The sequence below is a fragment of the Pelobates fuscus genome, chromosome 6 (genome assembly GCF_036172605.1).
Source record: "Pelobates fuscus isolate aPelFus1 chromosome 6, aPelFus1.pri, whole genome shotgun sequence".
Lineage (NCBI taxonomy): Eukaryota > Metazoa > Chordata > Amphibia > Anura > Pelobatidae > Pelobates > Pelobates fuscus.
The window spans coordinates 94456754-94479467 of record NC_086322.1 but is presented as its reverse complement, the minus strand read 5'-3'; the positions used below and the strand labels follow the sequence as shown (position 1 = coordinate 94479467).

Below are 22714 nucleotides of genomic sequence, written 5' to 3'. Positions count from 1 at the left end.
TCCCATTACCGAGCAATAAAACAAAATACCATCCCTCGGCCATACAGTAACAGCATGGCACTGCAGGCAGCTACTACATGAATCCTAATATGAACAATAGTCATAGAGATGAAGGAATATTAATTATTTAGTTAAATTTGATTAATCTGGAATTATGTTAATTTAACAAAACACTGATATGATGTTGCAACAAAGTTCTGAGTTGTTCACATTTCTTTAGCAAACAGTATCAAAAAATCTGAAAATGAATTTGTACAGGGACAAAGAGGATGAAATGCTTTTCACTAAGTAGCATATTATCAGTGTTAAAGGCATTATACTAAATAGAATTCACAAACTTTAAGAAATTTTAATAATTCATATCTAGAATAGATAAGACAACAGAGCAAACTCTATTAAACAGTGAATGTAGAAAATACATTTTTTACTGTATATTAAAATATGAAATATTAATTTTAAATATGTGATTTGGCTTTGGTATCGATAGTAATAAGTCTAGTCAACCTTAGATAAATAAACTGACATCTGTTTTCGTTTTTGTCACCATCATGTTCTATGAAATTTCGAATCAACTCAAAACGACTTTGGCACCATTTTAAAGACCTGTTTTAACTGTTTTATTGTGATCAAGAGGCATTTATCACATATTTGAGATAATGACAAGTGCAATCATTCACTTTCCAGAATACCTAAATAAGCTCGAAGAGCTGCATATGAACATTAAAGGGTCATACCACTAAAATATATGATATTTGCAGAGCTTATAGTGCAATGAGATGTCTCAGTCTCCTTGCAAACATTTGCATGTAATTATAAGAATTTACACAAATAGGTTCCTTTACAGCTAGCTATGTCACAAATCCTCTAAATTCAAACTAAGTAATAGTGGGGAAGTCTTCACTGTCACATACAGGATCAACTGTAATTGCTCTTTGTTGTGTACTTATTAGAATGTTCCTGTGGGTTACAGTATGTGGGACAAACTACCAAGTCCCTAAAAATGTAGATTTAGAGAACATAGGCACGCTATCTTACACAATCCCTCTTTGATCCCTCTTTTATCTTTTTTGATACATTGGCAATTTCACTTTTTGGTGATGTTTTATGTAATTTATCCTAAAATCACAAGAGATCTTTGACACATTGTAAGATTGTGATTTATGTTGTTGCATTATATTAGTCCTGAATAGATTCACATCTATATCGGGGGAATCTGCTTTCTGACCTGTTTTTTTTTAGCTGTTTGTATCAAGCTGATCTTTTTTTATTAAAGGTATATGTTTTATACATTTGATCTAATTTGTTCTCTACTTATGAACATTGAGCCTTGGAGGGTACAAATTCACCCCTGATGAGTATGTCATGGACCCTTCAGGCTTGCAGTGGCAAGTAACGTTTAAGACCTGTCCAGTAGCTTAGGACTGTGAATATCAAGCTTCCTCTCTATATGTCATACTATATATAAACGGTGAGGCCCCTTGCACACATTTCTAGACATACACATAGATGCTAACTCTCAGATATATACACATGTCTAGACACATTAATACACTCTCTCCCACACTCACACAATCATATACACATACATAAACATTCAGAGCTACACATTCAAAAACAGAGATATGCATTTGCAAAACATATATACACATTACCAGACATAAATGAAGATTCACATAGATACACTGATAGACACAGGCAAATATACACTGCCTCATATTCAGATGCACACGGACATATGCTAAAATATCCAATGTCACTAAGATGTACACTGCCACACAGATAAACACACAATGTATAAGCATAGGTACACATTAACATACACACACACAAATAAACAAAGCCATGCATGCTTAGATGCCTAATGCCACATATCCAGATACACCTTGACACACGAAGATAAGTACTGTCAGTCACACACTGAAAACAACACCGACACAAACAAACACATAAATAACAAATGAACATTTTCGCTACCCTACTATTTCTAAACCTTTTTCTTGCAGTAACGGGTCCTGGTGCTCAATTGGGCTCCTGACAAAAGTATGGGCTTTAATACCCTGATAGTTACCTTCTAATACATAAAACGTAATTTTGAAAATATTTCTTGTAAGAGTAAACATTTCTTACCTTTCACAGAAGCATGTCTAAGCTAATTCCAAATAAATGGTTAGCTCAACCAATCTCATAAACTAGATGTGTATTATTTATGAGCCTGTCTTTGTTAATTTGTGTTTTCTGTGTGAATTTCATTCTCACTATCGTAGTATATGGTAAAAAAAAAACTATTTGATATTATTATCCACTCCTATTTCAGACTGCTGCTATATATGTCCATAACTACAATTATACAGATTTTCCCCCACAGATCTAAAGTAACAGATTTAGAACTCCTAATAACCTTTGTTTAAATTTCACATTAGCATATTAATATTTTTCACTTTGTAATTGGTTCATATAGGAAATACGCTGATATGGTTTGCATTGAAAGTATTACATACAAAATCATTTACCATTTAAATTAATGTCCATTTTAGTCATTTCAGTTGACATATAATTTTTAGAGATATAAAGATAGAATTAGATTCTAACCATGCATCATTTTAATAAGTGTCTACAATTCCTCATGAACATAAAAGTTTTGTGTACTTAAAACTGTATTCTCTATGTAGGTTTTATACAAATGAAAGCCATTCTATACATTTTCGGTATAGTATTGTTAATCATATGTAAATGCAGGCTATGCTGCATTCAGCACAATTACTACATGGGAAATGAGTATCGTGGCATAATTAATTCAAAGAGTTAATCAGATTAACATTGTGGTTGTGCTTGCTCCTAGTTTTATATTGCTGATGGCTGATTAGTGATCATCCAGCTATTCAGGAATAGTAACTCAGGCTTGAAACCCCCAAGGTAAAATAAAATGGCAATATAACAATACATCGGTCAGCATATTAGATTTCAATTACAGTTATACCAGGTATAATCCATTTTAGTGAGCTATGCTTAAGTTACCAGGTTAAGACTGCACTTTACCAAATTAAAACCTAATTAAAAAATTAAAAAAATAGCATTGATTTTAAGAAAAAAAATCTTTAAAAAGCAATACTCATAATGTGTCAATATTGTAATATTATATAAACCAGTATGTTTTCATGACTCCTATAACATAGTGCTAGTTGTTTTTATTTTTTTTTATTTTTTTTACAACTGCTCATTTGCAGTATATGGTATTTGATTTTTACATTTTGATTTTCTCCTTTATTCTTTTTTTTTTTTTGGGGGGGGGGTTAACCCATTCACCTCCAATCATTGGTTTTAATATCATAGCATTTATTTTTAACTTGGATGCATAGCTAGCTCATAACATGATATATACAGAAAATTGGGATACCAATTTTCTGTATATATCTTGTCTATGTGAGGTCACCATCAGGGAACAGACCCTGGGAAGCTGTTCTATTAAGTTAAGTAGCTTTTTTCTATATACTGCAATTTTGGTGTATTTTGGATACCACTTGTATTTCTAGCTCATAACATGTAGGATACAAACAGCAATGTTGTTAATAGGTTGCTTTTTAGAGATACATTATAATTAAACTATAATTAAAATTGATAAAAATATCAATTTACAAAGTTATAATATGTGTAGGACATAGGCAGAAATAGCATTTTGTGGGAAGTCAACCATTTGAACACAGACATTGTCTGTAGGTAGGTGGCAAAGGTGGTTATCTCAGTTTTGTATGTTACTATTTTTAAATGTTTTAACACTGGAAGTATCACTCGGATTCTATGAATCACCTGAGGAAGTCACACCTGATTATAGAGAAACACATCTGGATTAGCTAGCAGTTTCCAGTGATATTCTGATATGAGCTTGTTTCATGATTTTAACGTTACATGCAAATAAATGTCATTTTTATAGTCAGCGTCCTGCACTATAAGTGTTTTATTGTCTTAGTTTCATAGAGGTACTTTTTCAACCTAGCTTGGTCCATGCCTTCTGGACTGTGAAGTGATTTAATATTATCTAAGTCTCTCATTTTGAACACATTTGTGAGTGCAATACATAGAATTATTCACCAGTGGTTTTGCACAATTATTGGTAGTATGATTTGTTTTCTTTAGGATTGCTGTATCCTCATACATAATTTCAAGTCTATATTTTAGACAATACTTATCCAAATCACAGTCATTATATATTAGTTTAATTTTAATATTTCCCTTATGACGTAATCTGAGTTCATTTCTAAACATTCTGTGAAGGGTACCCAAAAGAATGAAGCTAATAGGGTGAACAAGTAACCTTGTAAGTACTCCCACTGCTAGAGGAACGGACACCAATTACAAAAATAAACAATAATTTTGCTCCTTTTACCCTGATAATTACCGGGATACGCCTTAGCATACTTGAGTAACTGGTTCATCTATAGTTGAAGGTGAATCCTTTGTTAACATTAAATACTATTATTTGTATAATAAGTCAGTAATAAATTGATAACAAGAAAGCTAAAAAGGGTATTATTCTGTTAAATGTACAGTTCTTTTACATCCCATAAGTTAATATGTGTGTTTTTTTTTTCAGACTGTTAAATATGAATTCTATATCCAACCAAAACTGAAAGTAATATCAATGGACTGGTGATCCTGGCAATGATAACCCATATCAGTGGTGGTAAGCCTTTTAGCAGTATTTAAACAATGGATTCTTGAAATATAATGGTACTGTTATTCTAAAAAAAAAATATATAATAATAATAAATATATATATATATTGGAATCCAGATCATAATTTATTTGTGATCAATATTTTTGTATTTGTGATATGGATGGATTTCTCAAAAAAATTTATATCCAGGAAAAATTATAAAATGACGACTGATACCCAAAATGTATGTCATTTTTTGCTTTATTTCTATTGATTATCTTATTCATTGTGAAACAAAATACATTTTTGGTTTAACTAGACCTATATACAGCAACATTTAGTCAAATGGAAATCTTTATGGGGGAAATTTATCAAGGAAAACTGGTGCTGATTTGGATGGAAAATACTAAATGTTGTGAAACATTCTTTTGGTTTTATGGTGACTGCTTGTTCTTCAGCACTCTAGCCTCTTTACCTCCAATATTTGCCTTGACAAATCTTCTTTATGAATGTTATCGGTTTTATACAAGAGTTTAATACTTGTTTTCTTTTCTTTTAAGTTATGTTACATTATTATATTGTATCACAGCATTTGTATTTTTAGTTGAGTAAAACTAAATCTGCAGTACTGCATGAAAAATTCAAGTCTGCTATACATTTTCTAAAACCATCATTACAAATGATCAATTTTAGTGTTTTTATCAGTTTTCAACTGGAAAGTAAAAAATTAACACAAAATCCTTTTTCTTGGCACAAAGATTGACTTGTGTTTCAAAACGAACGTGTCAAATAACTGAATAGACTTCCAATAAATATCAATATAAATAAAAGAACACAGCAGAGCAGGGCATGCAAGTATATTGAAAAAAGTACTACATAAGACATTACATTTTGGAATCTACAAAAGCCAGAATCTACAATAAGTCCTTTATTTCTGATGTTGAAATGTGTGATCGTTTTCATCTCAAATGTCTTTCGTTTATGAGATACTTTGAAATTCCCTTTAAGAACTATAATCCTGAGGTTTTGGATGGAGTGAACAGTCTGGGTGAAGTGGTACAATATCTGTTGTCCTTGTGGTTCTTGATTGAGTGTCTGTGTGGATTCATTCTGAGATGCAGCTTAAGGCCAGTTTCTCCAATGTAGCAACCTTTGTCACACACACTGTACACCTGTACACCACATTTGCAGATATGCACGAATATGATCCCTTAACGATGTATGATTTGTTATTGTGTCTGGCTGTGTTATTGCCACATATATGTTGATACAGTTTGCAGAGTGATTTGTTGCAGCGTACAGTGCCATTCTGTGTGAGCGCCTGTCCTGTGGTCAATTTGCTGAGGACCAATCTCTGTCTCAGGTTAACCCGGTTGTTTGAATGCTAGTATGGGGGGGGGTGTTCAGGAAATATTTATTTGAGTGTGGGGTCCTCTGAACTTAATGGTTGTAGCTCTTTAATAATTTTACGTACTCCTTATTGGTTTGTATGTAACTAATAGTGGGATTCTTGTTTTGTTTTCCTTTTCTTTGTATTATAGGAGCCTTTCTCGTGGTGTTTTTAGGGCAGATTTGTTTTTAGATATTGTCCTCTCCCTGAATTAAAAAAATAGGGTTGGTCACCAAGTGTGGGAATGATTGAGTGGAGGACCTTTGTTGCTGCAGAATTCTGCAAGATCCCATTACTTGATGCACACATTATTTGGTTTTAAACATGAGTGAATAAAGTGTATCACAATTTTCTTATCATATACAATTTGCAGTATACCATTTAAACATGATAAGATTTGTAGGATTACACACATATATTTCCTGAAAGGTACCTTATTAATGGGCATTTGGGGATTGAATTTGCATACCATTAAGCAGTGGTTGATTTAAGGGTATTACTTTATATTGTAAACTTGATCACTTGCTGAAATGTTTGGTTATTTTGAACCACTGACAAGCAATTTATTAAGCACTTTTTTTTTGCTTGCAGTTGCCCCTCGGGCCAACTGTAGCCTTTGCTATAAAATTGTGGTGAGAGTAAAACAGCAAAAATTATTTCGGCTCCAACCAGTAAAAAAATATCACTGTAGGTCCTAAACTCTCAATCCTTTATTAGCAAAATTTAAAGTAATAAAAAATAAACCTAGGGTAAAAAAAGTTAGAATCTACGAACTAACAGTATAATCTACACATGTTGTGCTATATGCACATTTTATCAAGATACATACAAAGCAATAGGTGGAACTGCTTGAATCTGAGGTAATCTGTAAAATAGAGATATATGCACAATAGCGTAGTATGTCTATACAATAAAATGTACTGGGAGAAAGTAAAGGTAGTTACACTCACAAGGATGGAGTCATACCCTCATATGACTCTCTTGGTATGTTCCTTTGGACCATTCAAAGGTTGTCCAGACCTTGTGCAGCCAAAATCCTGATGTCAGTACTTGATGGAATAGTAAAATATCCAAATGTATTCCAAAAGATAGATTTATTGATGAAAATATATAAAACACTATACTTTACCAGAAACAGCTGGTTAAAGTGCAAAGTGTCCAAAATAAAAGTATTTGAAGAGTGTCCTTCAGTAAAATGTCCAAAACGTGTTTCGCCTATCAATCAGGCTTCCTCAGTTGGATAAAAGTTCATACCAGATTGTTTTCTTTTTATATGGTTCCCGCCAGGTTTTTTCGCCAATCGGATATTCTCTTCCGGTGAGTAATTGTCTTGGAACGCATGATGCGTTCCAAACATCGTAAGAAGTCACTTCCGGGTCTTGTTTTGATTGGGCGCACGTGCGTTCCACACGCTGGTATTCATTTCCGCCTTTCGCCGAAATGGAACGCACGTGCGTTCCAACCGTGGATTATGGTGTACATCATTTCCCTGCGTCCATATCTCATCTCACTTGGACGCATGTGCGAACCAGATCGGCCCACTGGCCAATAAGCTTACTACTATCGTGGAACGCACATGCGTTCCAAATAATGTGCAATCCCAAAAAACGTAATTGAATGTTAGAGAGGAGGACAATATAAAAAATAAATATTATTATACTGCATGAAAACAGATTAGAGAAGGCATAGATGATATAAAAATATGCAATTTCTACAAATACAAAAATATATATATATATATATAAAAAAGCATAATGAAAACATAATACAGATGTTAAGGTATAAGACTTCTTAGAGTGTATATAATAGTATAGTGTAGAGTCTTACTCATATAAATGTAAAAATATCAAGTCTGTCATTATTATATGTGGTGCCTAAAATGTAATCTATAACTTAAAGGTATATAGCTTAAAAATATGTGCATAAAATAAATTAGCACATAAAGTGACATAGTTCAAAATCATTATTTAGACCTTCAGGTATCATAGAATTGAAGTTAAAAATGAATTTCATTTCTTCTCTGCCTATTTTATTAATATAATCCCCTCCTCGCCAATCTTTTTTTACTTGTTTTAATGCACAAAAGAACATTCCCTCCGGATTTTGTCCATGTGTTTTTTTAAAATGGTTTGAGACACTATGTGTTTCTATGCCGTTACGTATATTTCTAATATGTTCCGCTATTCTAATGTTCAGGTTTCGGATAGTACGACCTATATAAATTAAGTTACACGGACATTTTAAAACATAAATAACACCCTTAGAATAACAAGTTAGGTGATCTCTAATGGTGAATTTTTTATTTATGTGAGGTTCTAGGTCTACTAAGTGTCTCTTTTTGCTTTTCGTGTTCTTACATGCTCCACACTGCCCACAACCGTAAAAACCCTTTTCCATTGAAAAGAATTTTTTTTCCTTTATTACATCTTTATTATTACTTTTAACTAGTGTATTTTTGAGGTTCTTCGCTCCTCTAAAGATTATTTTTGGTTTTTCGGGTAACAGTTGTTTTAAAGTCGGATCGTCTCTCAAAATGTGCCAGTGTTTATGCATGATCTTGTTCACCTTCCTATTGTTATTGTGGTAATTACATATGAAGGGGATATCTGTGCCCCACTCTTTCTTTTTTTTATTTTTGTATGTTAGCAAATTAGTTCTTTGTGTCTGCTGAACTGCCTCTAAATCTGCTTGAAGGGAGATTTCATCGTACCCTTTCTCTAGGAATTGGATTTTAATTCTATTTGCTTGTTCCAAAAAATCTTGGTCATTAGTACAATTCCTTTTAATTCTCATAAATTGGCCCTTGGGAGCATTGCTCAACCAAGGGGTATGGTGGCAGCTTTCCCTTCTAATGTAACTGTTCGCGTCAACTTCTTTGAAGTGGTTCCTAGTAGAGATCTTGTTGTGAGTAATAAAAATTTCTAAGTCTAAAAAATTAATTTGGAAAGTGCTGATTTGGGCTGTTAAAACGATATTCCATCGATTATCATTAAGATATTGAATAAAAGATATTAGTTCAGTGTGTGACCCTGTCCAAATAAAAAAGATGTCGTCTATATAACGGTGGTAGTTCACCAAGTTCGCCCCCCCTATATGGTCTTCATATATAAATTGTTCCTCCCAATAGGCCATGAATAAGTTTGCGTAACTGGGGGCGAACTTGGTGCCCATCGCCGTACCCCTAATTTGGAGATAAAACTCTTCATTAAACCAAAAGTAATTATTTGTTAATATTAAAAGAATGCCAAGACAATTACTCACCGGAAGAGAATATCCGATTGGCGAAAAAACCTGGCGGGAACCATATAAAAAGAAAACAATCTGGTATGAACTTTTATCCAACTGAGGAAGCCTGATTGATAGGCGAAACGCGTTTTGGACATTTTACTGAAGGACACTCTTCAAATACTTTTATTTTGGACACTTTGCACTTTAACCAGCTGTTTCTGGTAAAGTATAGTGTTTTTATATATTTTCATCAATAAATCTATCTTTTGGAATACATTTGGATATTTTACTATTCCATCAAGTACTGACATCAGGATTTTGGCTGCACAAGGTCTGGACAACCTTTGAATGGTCCAAAGGAACATACCAAGAGAGTCATATGAGGGTATGACTCCATCCTTGTGAGTGTAACTACCTTTACTTTCTCCCAGTACATTTTATTGTATAGACATACTACGCTATTGTGCATATATCTCTATTTTACAGATTACCTCAGATTCAAGCGGTTCCACCTATTGCTTTGTATGTATGTTATTTGTTTTTATGGTGGTGTAGGGGATACCACATATTAGGTGTTTTGAGCTGCATACTTTCTGTCTTTCCCACAGAGTGTATTATTATTTTGTTTTATTATACATTTTATCAAGACCATAATGATACAAAAATCACCAGTCTGGATATAGCTTGATCCACCTCAAACATAGGGAACACTTAAATGCAATGTAATGCTGAACACCCAGTTAAATCATTACAGATATGTGGAAAAATCCACTCAATTATGGGCTAGTGGTATCTAATGAGATCTACTTACCCCCTCCACTCATTTCCTATAGACAATAATAGAACAAAGACTTGACTTTTAGGGCATGCATAATGAGACTGAAAAATGAGAATGTGTTTGTGATGTCAGATATTAATTAGGCAGACATAGTGACTAATGTTATCAGTAATATATAGATAAAATTGAGTGTTTATATTTAAAGAGAAACCAATTTTTAAAACACAAACAATGCAAAAATAAGATTGATTTAAAAAAAGCGAATTCACCTAGAAAATAAATATTAGTATTTTTTTTTACTATTGACAATCGATTTGATTAGTTTTTAACTTATTTATTTATTATTTTTTTGAAAATACATTTTTTTTGAAAAACAAAAAACAAAAGCTAGTGTGGTGCTGTTTCAACTGCCCCTATACAAGAGCTTAGGTATAACTGGAGTCTTTAAAGATGAAACAAATAAACACAGCTTAGATGCACTTATTTGCTTCATTAGTGTGTTTTTTGTGTAGATTTAATAAATAAAGGCCCAAAATGCTTTAGCAAAATGTGACAATTAGCAAACTTGAAACTGGTATATGTTATAATCACTACAGCTCTGGCAATTAAATCTTTAAAACGTCTGTTCGCTGAGCAATAATTGACCTACAGAAGCGTTGAAGCTCTGCTATTTAAGTGTAAAAATGCAAGGCAAGTGTCAACTCATCATCATTTCCTTAGTGCCTAAGTAATGAAGGAGTATAATTCTCCTGACTTGGAGAAGTGATTGTGAATTTCATAATAAATGGTTTAAGATGTACATAAACAATGTATGTATTGTAGAGTGTTTAATAAACAAAATAAACAAGCAAAAAAGAACATTTTGATGTTTTACAACCAAACGGTAAAATTTAGACTGAAATAAATGAAGAATGTAGCCACACACAAATAGACATTTACATGAAAGACACAAAGTCTTAAGAGTTGCTTTAAAATTGTTATGTTTTAACTAATTTAATTGAGATTGAACTACTACTATTCAATAATAACTAAGTATGGGAAACAATTTCTAAACTTTAGCTTAATTATGTATGCATTTTCTTTTTTTAAAGTAGTCTAGGTAACCCTCTTTATATTAGCTGTCTATTTCTGCCAGCTGATCAAAGTGAGTTATTACTAGACATGTGCATTTGTTTTCGTACAAATACAATTTTGTCAGAAAATGTGTGTTTTTTCGTATTGGTTTACTAAAACGTAAACAAAAGCCCTATATACGAAATGCGAAATATAAACAAAACTAAAGGGCAAATGCCAAATGCATTACCTTTTCGTTTCATTTAGTTTTTTAATAGACTCCGTGATGTAGGGGATAACCCCCACAGCACAGAGAAAATAACACTGCACATGCGCAAGAAAAATAAGCAAGGAGGGAGCCGGCAGCGCTACCAGCTCCCTCCTTGTAATAAATATTAATTTCAACCCCTCCCACCCCTGCTTTAAAACATATGGGGATCACTATGACCCCCATATTAATAAAAGGGAGGTTAAATCCTCCTGCATGTCCCTACTCGCGGCATACCGCTAGTATGGGTATGTCGCCTAAACAGCGAGCAGCCAGTGGCTGCTCACTGTCATTTAAAACAACTAGTGACTAGGCAGCTATTGCTGCCCAGTCACTAGTGCAACAAGGGGGGAACCTGGCACAGGTCCCCTCGCTTCCCTATGACCTGCGGGTGGGGGCTATTAATATAAATGGGAGGATTCAGGCCCCCACCCATGACTGTTCGGTTGGACCTTAATTAAAAAAATAATGGGTGGGACCTAATGTCCCCCCAGGTCCCCACCCAAGACCACTGTATGGGGACCTTAATTAAATAAATAAAGATGGGAACCTAATGGTCCCCACCCATGAGTGGCAGGTAGGGACACTAATTAATTAAAGGGGGACCTAATGTCACCCCTGGTCCCTATACATGAGCGGCAGGTGGGGACCCTAACTAATTAAAGGGGGGACCTAATTACCCCCTGGTCCCTACCCATGAGCGGCAGGTGGGGACCCTAACTAATTAAAGGGGGGACCTAATGCCCCCCCTGGTCCCTACCCATGAGCGGCAGGTGGGGACCCTAAATAAATAAATAAATAAATCAATCATGGGGAGGACCTAATTCGCATGCGCAGTGCTATTTTTGTCCTAATGGATGAAAACAAATTATTTTTGAATGAATTTAGTTCAAACACGAATGGTTTATGGATGAAATTTGGGATTGACGAATTAGATTTTTGTCAAGTACAAAATCATTCATTGAAAATTTCACTGGTGCACAGGTCTAGTTATTACATCATAGACACCCTGGAATACATCAAGAGACCACTGTTAACACTTCCTTTTCTCTTCATCCATATGCAAGAGATAACTGGTTAACATACTTAGCAGGACTCTAGGGTTCTAACCCTCCCCCGACCAACATCCATTTTATTGTGGAATGAGTGGCATTAAATAACCAGGATACGACATCCATTCAATCTGGTCTTCTCCAGAGGAATAAGTCAAATTGCTATACAGAGTAAAGCAGGGCCATGCTTATTGGTTGAGAATATCAGTAGAGCAATCTCAGTAAATGTGCATGGTACTGCATCAGCTGTGCTTTACTATACAGAGTCAATGGACAATGGTCCCTAATCCAATGGACAAAATCACCTGGACCTTTTATATGTCAAATCATCAGATAAGTTCATCAGATCTGCTAAGTCGAACTGTGCCTGGTGCTAACCTATATATTCTATAATCAGGGAAGAGTTTATGTCTATAGGGTCACAAGGAAGGTTAGTGCTTTGCAAAAAGGAGTTGGAATAGCTTTGCAGCAGAACTTGCACTAGGGTGCAATTTTAGGCAAATCAAAAAACTAAGTTTGAAAAACTAATAAATGTATATTTTTAAATGTAAGGTAAAACAGAATATATCTAGACCTATAGAAAAATAAAAGAAAGCGCTCATAGGGGATTAACGTTAGACCATAAGTGTCCCCTTGGATTTATATCACACTTACAGAATATCTGTATTTTTCAAGCTCATCAAATTGGTGGATCTCCCCAGATTCCTCGAAATTAGGATGGTAGATTAAGCATGCAAAAGATAAAAAATATCATAGTGCAACACTGTTTGAAAAGTAAAATCACAGCTTTTAATGGTTACACTTACAGTATAGTAGTGATAAAAAGGCTCATCAAAATGATTCTGTTTTCTTCCATCAATATGGGGCCAAAACGTCCTTATAAAGAGGTCAGGCAGGCAAAACAGGTATACATTTATAAAATAATAAAATGCCAATCAAATAAAAAGTCTCAAGTCTCTACGCGTTTCGTCTGGGTCACCAGACTTCCTCAGGAGTAGTGCTTCAATCCCTCTGGGGGCTTCAACTTCCTTATATAGGTCTCCCCGCCGGTATTTCAATCCAATTTTCGAAAAACCGATCAGCTGTGTGTCGGTTTGTTCATTCGCTCCATATATGGAGTTCCGGATCCTGCTTGTGGAACGCACGTGCGTTCCATAGACCCGGAAGCATCCACTTCCTCCTCATCTGAGCGGACGTGCGTCACTGGAACGCACGTGCGTTCCACTTCATCCGGTTTATATATCGACATCAGAAGGTCCCCATAATGCAAACAAAAAAGAATAAAATGGAATTGAATAAAATAGAATTTCATCATATTAATGTTAGTGTACAATCATTGTAGATAAATTTGTTTCGTTCTTTGTACATACAGTGTTATTTCTAGCCCATATCTGATTTGGTCTAAGGCATAATAGAATCAGGATATTTTTAAATGTAACTGTCTGAGTCAGGTATAAAAATATTATTTTTTCTAGCCCAGGCTTCACCTTTAATTATTTTTTTTAAAATCATATTTATTATTTATTTATTTGTGAAATATTTGACAAGGAATGATACATTGAGATTTCTCTCATTTTCAAGTATAAGAGAATACATTTTCCAGAATTTATTTCCAGCATGCCAAGTTCCAATAAAATCAGGCAGAGCATAATATTTATGGTTTAGTCCTATCTATTAGGATAAATGATTGCCACTTTTGTTTGCTACTATGCTTTTGAGTCAAGATTTGATACCTAACATGCAGTTATTAAAATGTGTCCTATAAACAATGTGATAGTTGTTACAGAACACTAAAAAAAAAAAAAGTTTAGGTTGTATTTATTTTACTAGAAAATTAAATTAAATTATTGGAAAAAAATCCATTTGATGAACAGTAATCTTGGAATACTTAGATAAAAGTGATAATGAAACAATATTCCATGTTTTGATTAAAGTAGGCTATATCTATATTAGAATCGAAATACTGTTGAATAATGTTGAGTTTTAAATAGAAAATCTTAACACACAATGCCATCACAATCTTCTCAGAATTAAGCAAATATATATTTTGCATGAAACTAAATAGAATAGACACTAGTGGTATAGGTTATTTCAATGCAGTAATTGTAATGCTGTTATTAAAAGTGAAGCTTTTAGGGAAACTGCTGTTAATTCAAATTTCATGCCAAATTAAGGACTGAAAGTTAAAATGATGGTCTCATCAGAAAAAAATGTAAAGCATAAAAAAAAACTAAAAACAAACATCAAGACAAGATATCCAAATGTAAAACCATTAGTCAGCTCAGTTTCAAGTTCAGCTGTTTTGGCGTTAAGGGAAACCATCAATTAATGAGTAAAATGAGGGGGGATATGATAGAAACATTTAAATACATAAAGGGAATCAACACAGTAAAGGAGGAGACTATATTTAAAAGAAGAAAAACTACCACAACAAGAGGACATAGTCTTACATTAGAGGGACAAAGGTTTAAAAATAATATCAGGAAGTATTACTTTACTGAAAGGGTAGTGGATGCATGGAATAGCCTTCCAGCTGAAGTGGTAGAGGTTAACACAGTAAAGGAGTTTAAGCATGCGTGGGATAGGCATAAGGCTATCCTAACTATAAGATAAGGCCAGGGACTAATGAAAGTATTTAGAAAACTGGGCAGACTAGATGGGCCGAATGGTTCTTATCTGCCGTCACATTCTATGTTTCTATGTTTCTAAAACAGTGAAAAAATGTACCAGATAACACTCTGTTTCTTTATTTTTGTGTTTAATGTTAAATATATTAAAGGAGAAGAGCATTACAAATGAGGAAGAAAAAGATGAACATTGCTTCTTTTATCCTTTTCCCCGTATCATTTTTCTATGCTGAATGCCAAAAGGAAGGTGCCCAATTGCATTAAAAAGTGGTGTGGATACTCCGGTTCCCAAGCACTCTTCTCCAAACCCCGTTAAATAGGGGAGGTACAGGCCTACCCAACATTATGCACTATCACAAAGCCACGATATTAGAGACAGCAATCAAATGACATGCCCCTAAATCAACATTACAATGGGTAGACATGGAGAACGACTACAACACTCAAATGGCAGATGAAATTTAATGTTGAAAAATGCAAAGTTATGCACTTCGGCGTAAAGAATACACAAGCAACGTATACCCTTAATGGAAGCGAATTAGGGATAACAACACACGAAAAGGACTTGGGAATTGTTATAGACAACAAACTATGCAACAATGTGCAATGTCAATCAGCAGTGGCCAAGGCCAGTAAGGTATTGTCATGCATGAAAAAGGGCATTCATTCTCGGGACGAGAATATCATTTTGCCTCTCTATAAATCACTGGTAAGACCACATATTGAATATGCTGTGCAATTTTGGGCACCTGTTCTAAAGAAGGATATCATGGCACTAGAAAAAGTGCAGAGGCGGGCTACAAAATTAATAAAAGGAATGGAACATATCAGCTATGAAGAAAGGTTAACAAATTTAAACCTATTTAGTTTAGAAAAACGTCGCCTGAGAGGGGATATGATAACATTATACAAATATATTCGGGGCCAATACAAACCATTGTGTGGAAATCTATTCACAAACCGGACTTTACATAGGACACGAGGCCATGCGTTTAGACTGGAAGAAAGAAGATTTCGTCTAAGGCAAAGGAAAGGTTTTTTTACTGTAAGAACAATCAGGATGTGGAATTCTCTGCCTGAAGAAGTGGTTTTATCAGAGTCCATACAGATGTTCAAACAGCTACTAGATGCATACTTGCAAAGACAGAATATTCAAGGATATAATCTTTCAATGTAGGGTAATAACTGCTTGATTCAAGGATAAATCTGACTGCCATTCTGGGGTCAATAAGGAATTTTTTGTCCTAGCTTGTTGCAAAATTGTGCTTCAAACTGGGGTTTGTTTTTTTTTTTTTTTTTTCTCTTTTGGATCAACAGCAAAAAACAGGTGTGAGGAAGGCTGAACTTGATGGACGCAAGTCTCTTTTCAGCTATCTAACTATGTAACTATGTAACACCAATAGCTCAGTGGTAAATTACATGTGGACTCCTAAACATATTAGGGACAAAACTGCTAAGCTACTACCAACCTCCAGATTTACAATCCTGATATGGGACCATCTTCACAAACAACAAACACAGACCACGAAATACTCCCCATGGGCACCACTCACAGCATTGAATTCCATATCTCCGTGGCTGTCTTTACATAAATGGAGAGAACTGGGTATCACACACATCAATGATCTCTGCACACAGGGAAATATTTTACCTTTCCTGGAACTACAAAGTAAATATGCTTTGCCCTCCACCGAACTTCGTATTCCCATATATTCAACTAAAAAGCATTGTTGCAGGGATGGCACAAATGCCAACACCCCACACTCCTAAACTTAACCCTGACATTCTCACGATATACAATAGATGCCGGATCGCACCGGTTAAGGCTAAAGCTCTATCTTTGAGATATGCTGCCCTAAAGCATTACCCACCAATACAAGATTTCGTATTCAAAAACCAATGGAACAAAGAACGCCGAATGGTCTTCACAGATGACCAGTAGCTGAAATCTCTTGGGGCCTTAAAAGGCATCACATCTTGTTACTCACATGTAGAAGCACATAATAAACTAGTATTCCGATGGTACCTTACCCCAGATAAGTTGAATAATCTTCCCACAAATCTACCCAACAGCCCCGGTAACTTGCTGGAGATGTGGCAAAGCCAAAGGAACTATGAGCCATATTTGTGGGAATGCCCATCTATCACCCCACTTTGGACAGAAGTCCAACAACTAAGTAACTCACTAGGAATCATGCAGGGGACACTTACTTCTGAAATATGCCTTTTCCTACTCATACCTCCCCTGACTCCTCTACAAGATACACAATTACTGATACGGTTGATATTAGCGGCACGCAAGCTCATAGCATGCATTTGGAAACAAAATGTATGCCCAATGCCAACATTATTACACCAGAAAAAACGACAATACCTTAAATACAAGATGCTAACAACTACTACACCCAAACATAGGAATATCACCCATAATAACTGGCAACGTTGGTGCAAGAGTACGACTCCAGCAAATAAACACTTTGAGGACAAACATGGGGGAGGATGACCAACCCCAGGCCCAAATCCAACTCTCTAAGTACTGCACTATAACCCCCAAGATACTGGAAAGTAGCACGGATTAGCTGTCAATGCACAAGTTAAGAAAAGTTAAGGAAAAGTGATAATAATAACAACAAGACATATATAAAGGCATGACATGTATATTAAGTACAAGACAATAGGGACACAACTACAATGTGTTAAGATGTATAGAAGCATTAAAAATTTGATGAGATGAAAATTCCACCATGTCTGTTGAATACTTATTTTTATTTTTTTATTTTATTTTTTTGTTTCTTGAAAAGCATGATCTGTGTACACATTCCATGTTACCCCCATCTCGTTTTCCTTCTGTACCCCCCAATTTATTGTGAAAACTCAATAAAAAATAAGAATGTCAAAAAGTGGTGTCGATTTCTAGATTTCTTTATTTTTTATCACCACCTTAGAAATAGGTATTTGTTAAACTATAGAAGATAAGTAACCAATCAAATTACGAGACTTGAACTCACAACTTTTTCAATATTGTGAGTGGAATTCTAAATATGAATTTCATTAAGCTATGATACACACATTAGCATTAATGTATCACAATGCATCAGCTGAGGTTTACTCTGAAGATTTATTATTTTAAAGATTTATTAGGGAGAATCCCAGATGAGGTGCCGGAATATATAAGGGGCCAATCTTGAGACTAACTTTAGTTTTTTTTTTTTTTTTTTTCCAAACCAACCAATCTATGCAATTGACAATTTTCAGGTACCACAATAAAAATCTAGAATTATCATCAGATTAAATAATAGTTTTTGTTGACATGCATAATGAGGTCTATTTAAAAGTGTATAATATATTGGTTAATAAACACATTTGAGTTGCCAGAGGCAAAGAAAGTCTATTATGGATTTTTTTGTAACTATTAAAATGTCACCTACTATGAAAAGAAATACAGGTCTATCTCTTGGGATGTGTCTTATTTTTTTTTTTTTTTTGTAGAAACACTAAAAGCAAGCGTTTTTATCCGCTCTTAGGGCTGTTTACTGTAATTAGAAATCAAGCATGATTTTCAGCCAGTGAGACTTGATTGAAATACCTACTGCTGTTCACATATTATTGTTACTTTAGGTAATCGTTGTGATTTCTTTCAATTTCGAAACCTATTTAATTTCCATCCGACCCTATATCTTCAAGTCTAAAAATGTATCTTATTATGTTATGTCAAGGGAAGATAAGCATTATGCAGCATGAAAATGAACCAAACCATATAAATACATGAAAAAATAGTAATTGGACAAACAAAACATTGTCATATTTAAACTGTAGGAATAGTTTATATTTACTCCAAAACAGTATTGGGTGCTCCATATATGGAAAGTGAACAGTAAAAATTTCAATTGGAATATAGACAATTCCTACAAATACTAACGTTTTGTAGGAATTGTCTGTAGAATTTGAAGAAATTAGAAAATGTGATGGGAAACTTTGCATCCATTTCTAATCCTATGCAGACCTGTGTGAAAAAGGATCAACGAGAATTGCTTAGGTACTTCAAATTGATAGAAAGAATTGATAAATATATACTTTATGGGCTTAACATGGATTGAAAAGAGTGGATTACAGTTAAAATGGTTAGTATGTGTGAACATCAGTAGCCTTTGGTAAAAAATTGAGTCAACAGGAATGTCAAAATGTTCACACTTATTACAAAGCTGCTAGATTAGTTCAATACATGCTACACTTTCCTGATTAAGGCAGAGTAGTATGTGGTAATGGAGAACATCTCAAAAATCACCATTAGATTCTCACAACTTTGGTGTCCACTACTCATAATTCCATAGAACTACTGGGCTATTTAGATGAGAGATTCCCCTCATAAGCACACGTAGACTGGTAAAACCTATTGTCATTTAAAAAACACATATATTGCTACATATTGACTTGCTCAGAGATCCTGTAAGAATTAATTCAATGCATTAATTTCAGACTTACAATAATGACAGTACCCGTAAAGTAGCCTTATATTAAATATCTACAATCCTGCCATCCAGCTAGAAGTCTTTAGTTATCATGTGGTAAAAATATTGTTCCAACCATGTCAAACTCTTCAGAACAATTATTCTAAGATGACACTTAATGCTAGCAAATCTTTCCCATGTACCTACAGATTATAGGGACACTATAGTCACCAAAACAACCAAACCATTTTTTGTGTATAGATCATGGCCCTGCAGTCTCACTGCTCAATTCTCTGCCATTTAGAAGTTGAATCACTTTGTTTATGCAGCCCTAGTCAAATCTCTCTGCATGTGACTTACACAGCCGTCTTAAACATTTCCCGTAAAGAGTCATCTAATGTTTACACTTGCTTTATTTCAAGTTCTGTTTAATTGAGAATTTCTTATCTCATGCTCTGTTAATAGCTTGCTAGACCCTACAGGAGCCTCCTGTGTATAATTAAAGTGCAATTTACTGAGCATGAGATAGACATTTAAGTATGTTACATCTGATTAAAAATGAAACCATTTTGTTTTCATGCAGGCTGTGTCAGTCACAGCCAGACAGGTGTGGCTAGGGCTACATAAACAGAAACAAAATTGATTTAACTCCTAAATAACAGTGAATTGAGCAGTGAAACTTCAGAAGCATGTACTATACACAAAAACTGCCTCATTAAGCTAAAGTTGTTTTGGTGACTATAATATCCCTTTAAATAGATGTGTGTGGGTGTTGGTGTATATGTGTGTGTTCTTGGGCAAAACAACCAACTATATATATGTTTTCTACCACAAATCTTCTAAGACTGCAAGCTTAATTGAGCAGGGTCCTCTTTATATCCCCTTTCTATAACTGTAAAGTTCTGTGGAATGTGTTGGTTCTATATAAATGCAAATAATGATATTGGAGGTTGTTTGATCAAATATGCATTTATCTCAAATGTGGGCACTTTGTTCCCCAATTCACACTATTCCAGAGGTTCCACCTAGATACATCCTCTAGGAAATATAAACCGATTTGGAATATTTCCCTAGCTGTTAAACAAGGTATAGTTTGAAAATAAAAAAGTTCTCATGTCATCCTAAATAAAATCAATTGGAAACAATTTTAATATAAGCAAATTTGGATATTTCACAACATAAGTTGTGTCTCACAAATTGAGCGAAACAAATAGATATGTTTTTATATTTTATTTTAAATTCTTTCAGCTTTGAACACTTTTTTTAACTATGAAATCATTATTAAAACTTATGGAGAGAAAGAGAGAACACATTTCTATCACATAATTTTAATACGCTTTAACTTACAATCAAATTTAATTTTCACTACTATACTCATTACTTTTATTACATGAAAACTAGGATGAATGGCTAAGCTGTAAATTAAGGATTAAAAAGCTGATATGTTTAAAAATGATTTCCAAAGGGGGATGGCTACATATATCAATTTAATTTTTTAATTTAATTTTTCATTAGTTTATTCATCTATAACCGAAATGTTGGTATGAATGGAAGAAAAATCTGAAGTATTAGACTCAAAAGTATAAAGAATAAGCATACAGGCCATTCATTGCTTTTATATGTATTTACAAGGAATGCATTGGGATATTTAGGAATCATATTTATGTCACCAGACTGTAGAAGGGATGTCTGTTTGTTGACATAATGCATTGTATGAGGGTATATTACCGTATATACTCGAGTATAAGCCGAGTTTTTCAGCACATTTTTTGTGCTGAAAACCCCCAACTCGGCTTATACTCGAGTCAATTGTCTGTATTATGGCAATTTGCATTGCCATAATACAGACAGGGGCTGTGGGGGCTGCAGAGAGCGTTACTTACCTCTCCTGCAGCTCCTGTCAGCTCTCTCCTCCTCCGCCGGTCCGTTCAGCTCTTCTGTCAGCTCACAGTGTAAATCTCGCGAGAGCCGCGGCTCTCGCGAGATTTACACTGGGAGCTGACCGAGGTGCTGAACGGACCGGCGGAGGAGGAGAGAGCTGACAGGAGCTGCAGGAAAGGTAAGTAACATCTCTCTGCAGCCCCCACAGCCCCCTCCTACACAGTGCCCATCCACTGGACCACCAGGGAAGGAGAGCCCCCCTCCCTGGCCAGCTAGCAAGCAGGGAGGGGGGACGAAAAAAATTATATATATTAATAATAATAATAAAAAATACAAATAATAAAATAAAAATAATAATAAAATAAAAAATAATAATAAAATAAAAATAATAAAAATAATAAAAAAATGTAATGAAACAAAAAAATATTAAAATAATTAAAAAATAAAAATGCCCACCCCCCACCAAGGCTCTGCATTACACACACACATACACACACTGCATTCATACACACACACACTGCATTCATGCACACACACTGCATTCATGCACACACACTGCATTCATGCACACACACTGCATTCATACACACACACTGCATTCATACACACAGCATTCTCATACACACACACTGCACTCATACACACAGCATTTATACACACACACAGCATTCATACACACACACTGCACTCATACACACACACACTGCATTCATACACACACACTGCATTCATACACACACACTGCACTCATACACACAGCATTCTCATACACACACACTGCACTCATACACACAGCATTCATACACACACACTGCACTCATACACACACTGCACTCATACACAGCATTCTCATACATACACACACACTGCACTCATACACACAGCATTCTCATACACACACACTGCATTCATATACACACACTGCATTCATATACACACACTGCATTCATATACACACTGCACTCATATACACACTGCACTCATACACACACACTGCATTCTCATACACACACTGCATTCATTATATACACACACTGTAAATAAATATTCAATTAATATAATTTTTTAAGGATCTAATTTTATTTAGAAATTTACCAGCAGCTGCTGCATTTCCCACCCTAGTCTTATACTCGAGTCAATACGTTTTCCCAGTTTTTTGGGGTAAAATTAGGGGCCTCGGCTTATATTCGGGTCGGCTTATACTCGAGTATATACGGTACTAAATTCAGTCTATGCAATTACCTAAATAAATTTAGATATTTATATTCCAGATATATATATTTTACTATAAGGTGAAAAACAGTGATAAAACAGAGGGGGAAACTAACTGGGGATTTC

General features: G+C 34.7%; 1 protein-coding gene across 1 annotated transcript in view; it reads left to right on the top strand.

Annotated features, from left to right (window-relative positions):
• The window catches only part of SGCZ (sarcoglycan zeta), a 1031148-nt gene that overhangs the window by 239922 nt on the left and 768512 nt on the right, over window positions 1-22714 (top strand). The window contains exon 2 of the mRNA XM_063458048.1: window positions 4589-4678. Coding sequence (XP_063314118.1) covers window positions 4657-4678 — 22 coding nt within the window. The 5' untranslated portion in view covers window positions 4589-4656. The remainder of the gene's footprint in view (window positions 1-4588; window positions 4679-22714) is intronic.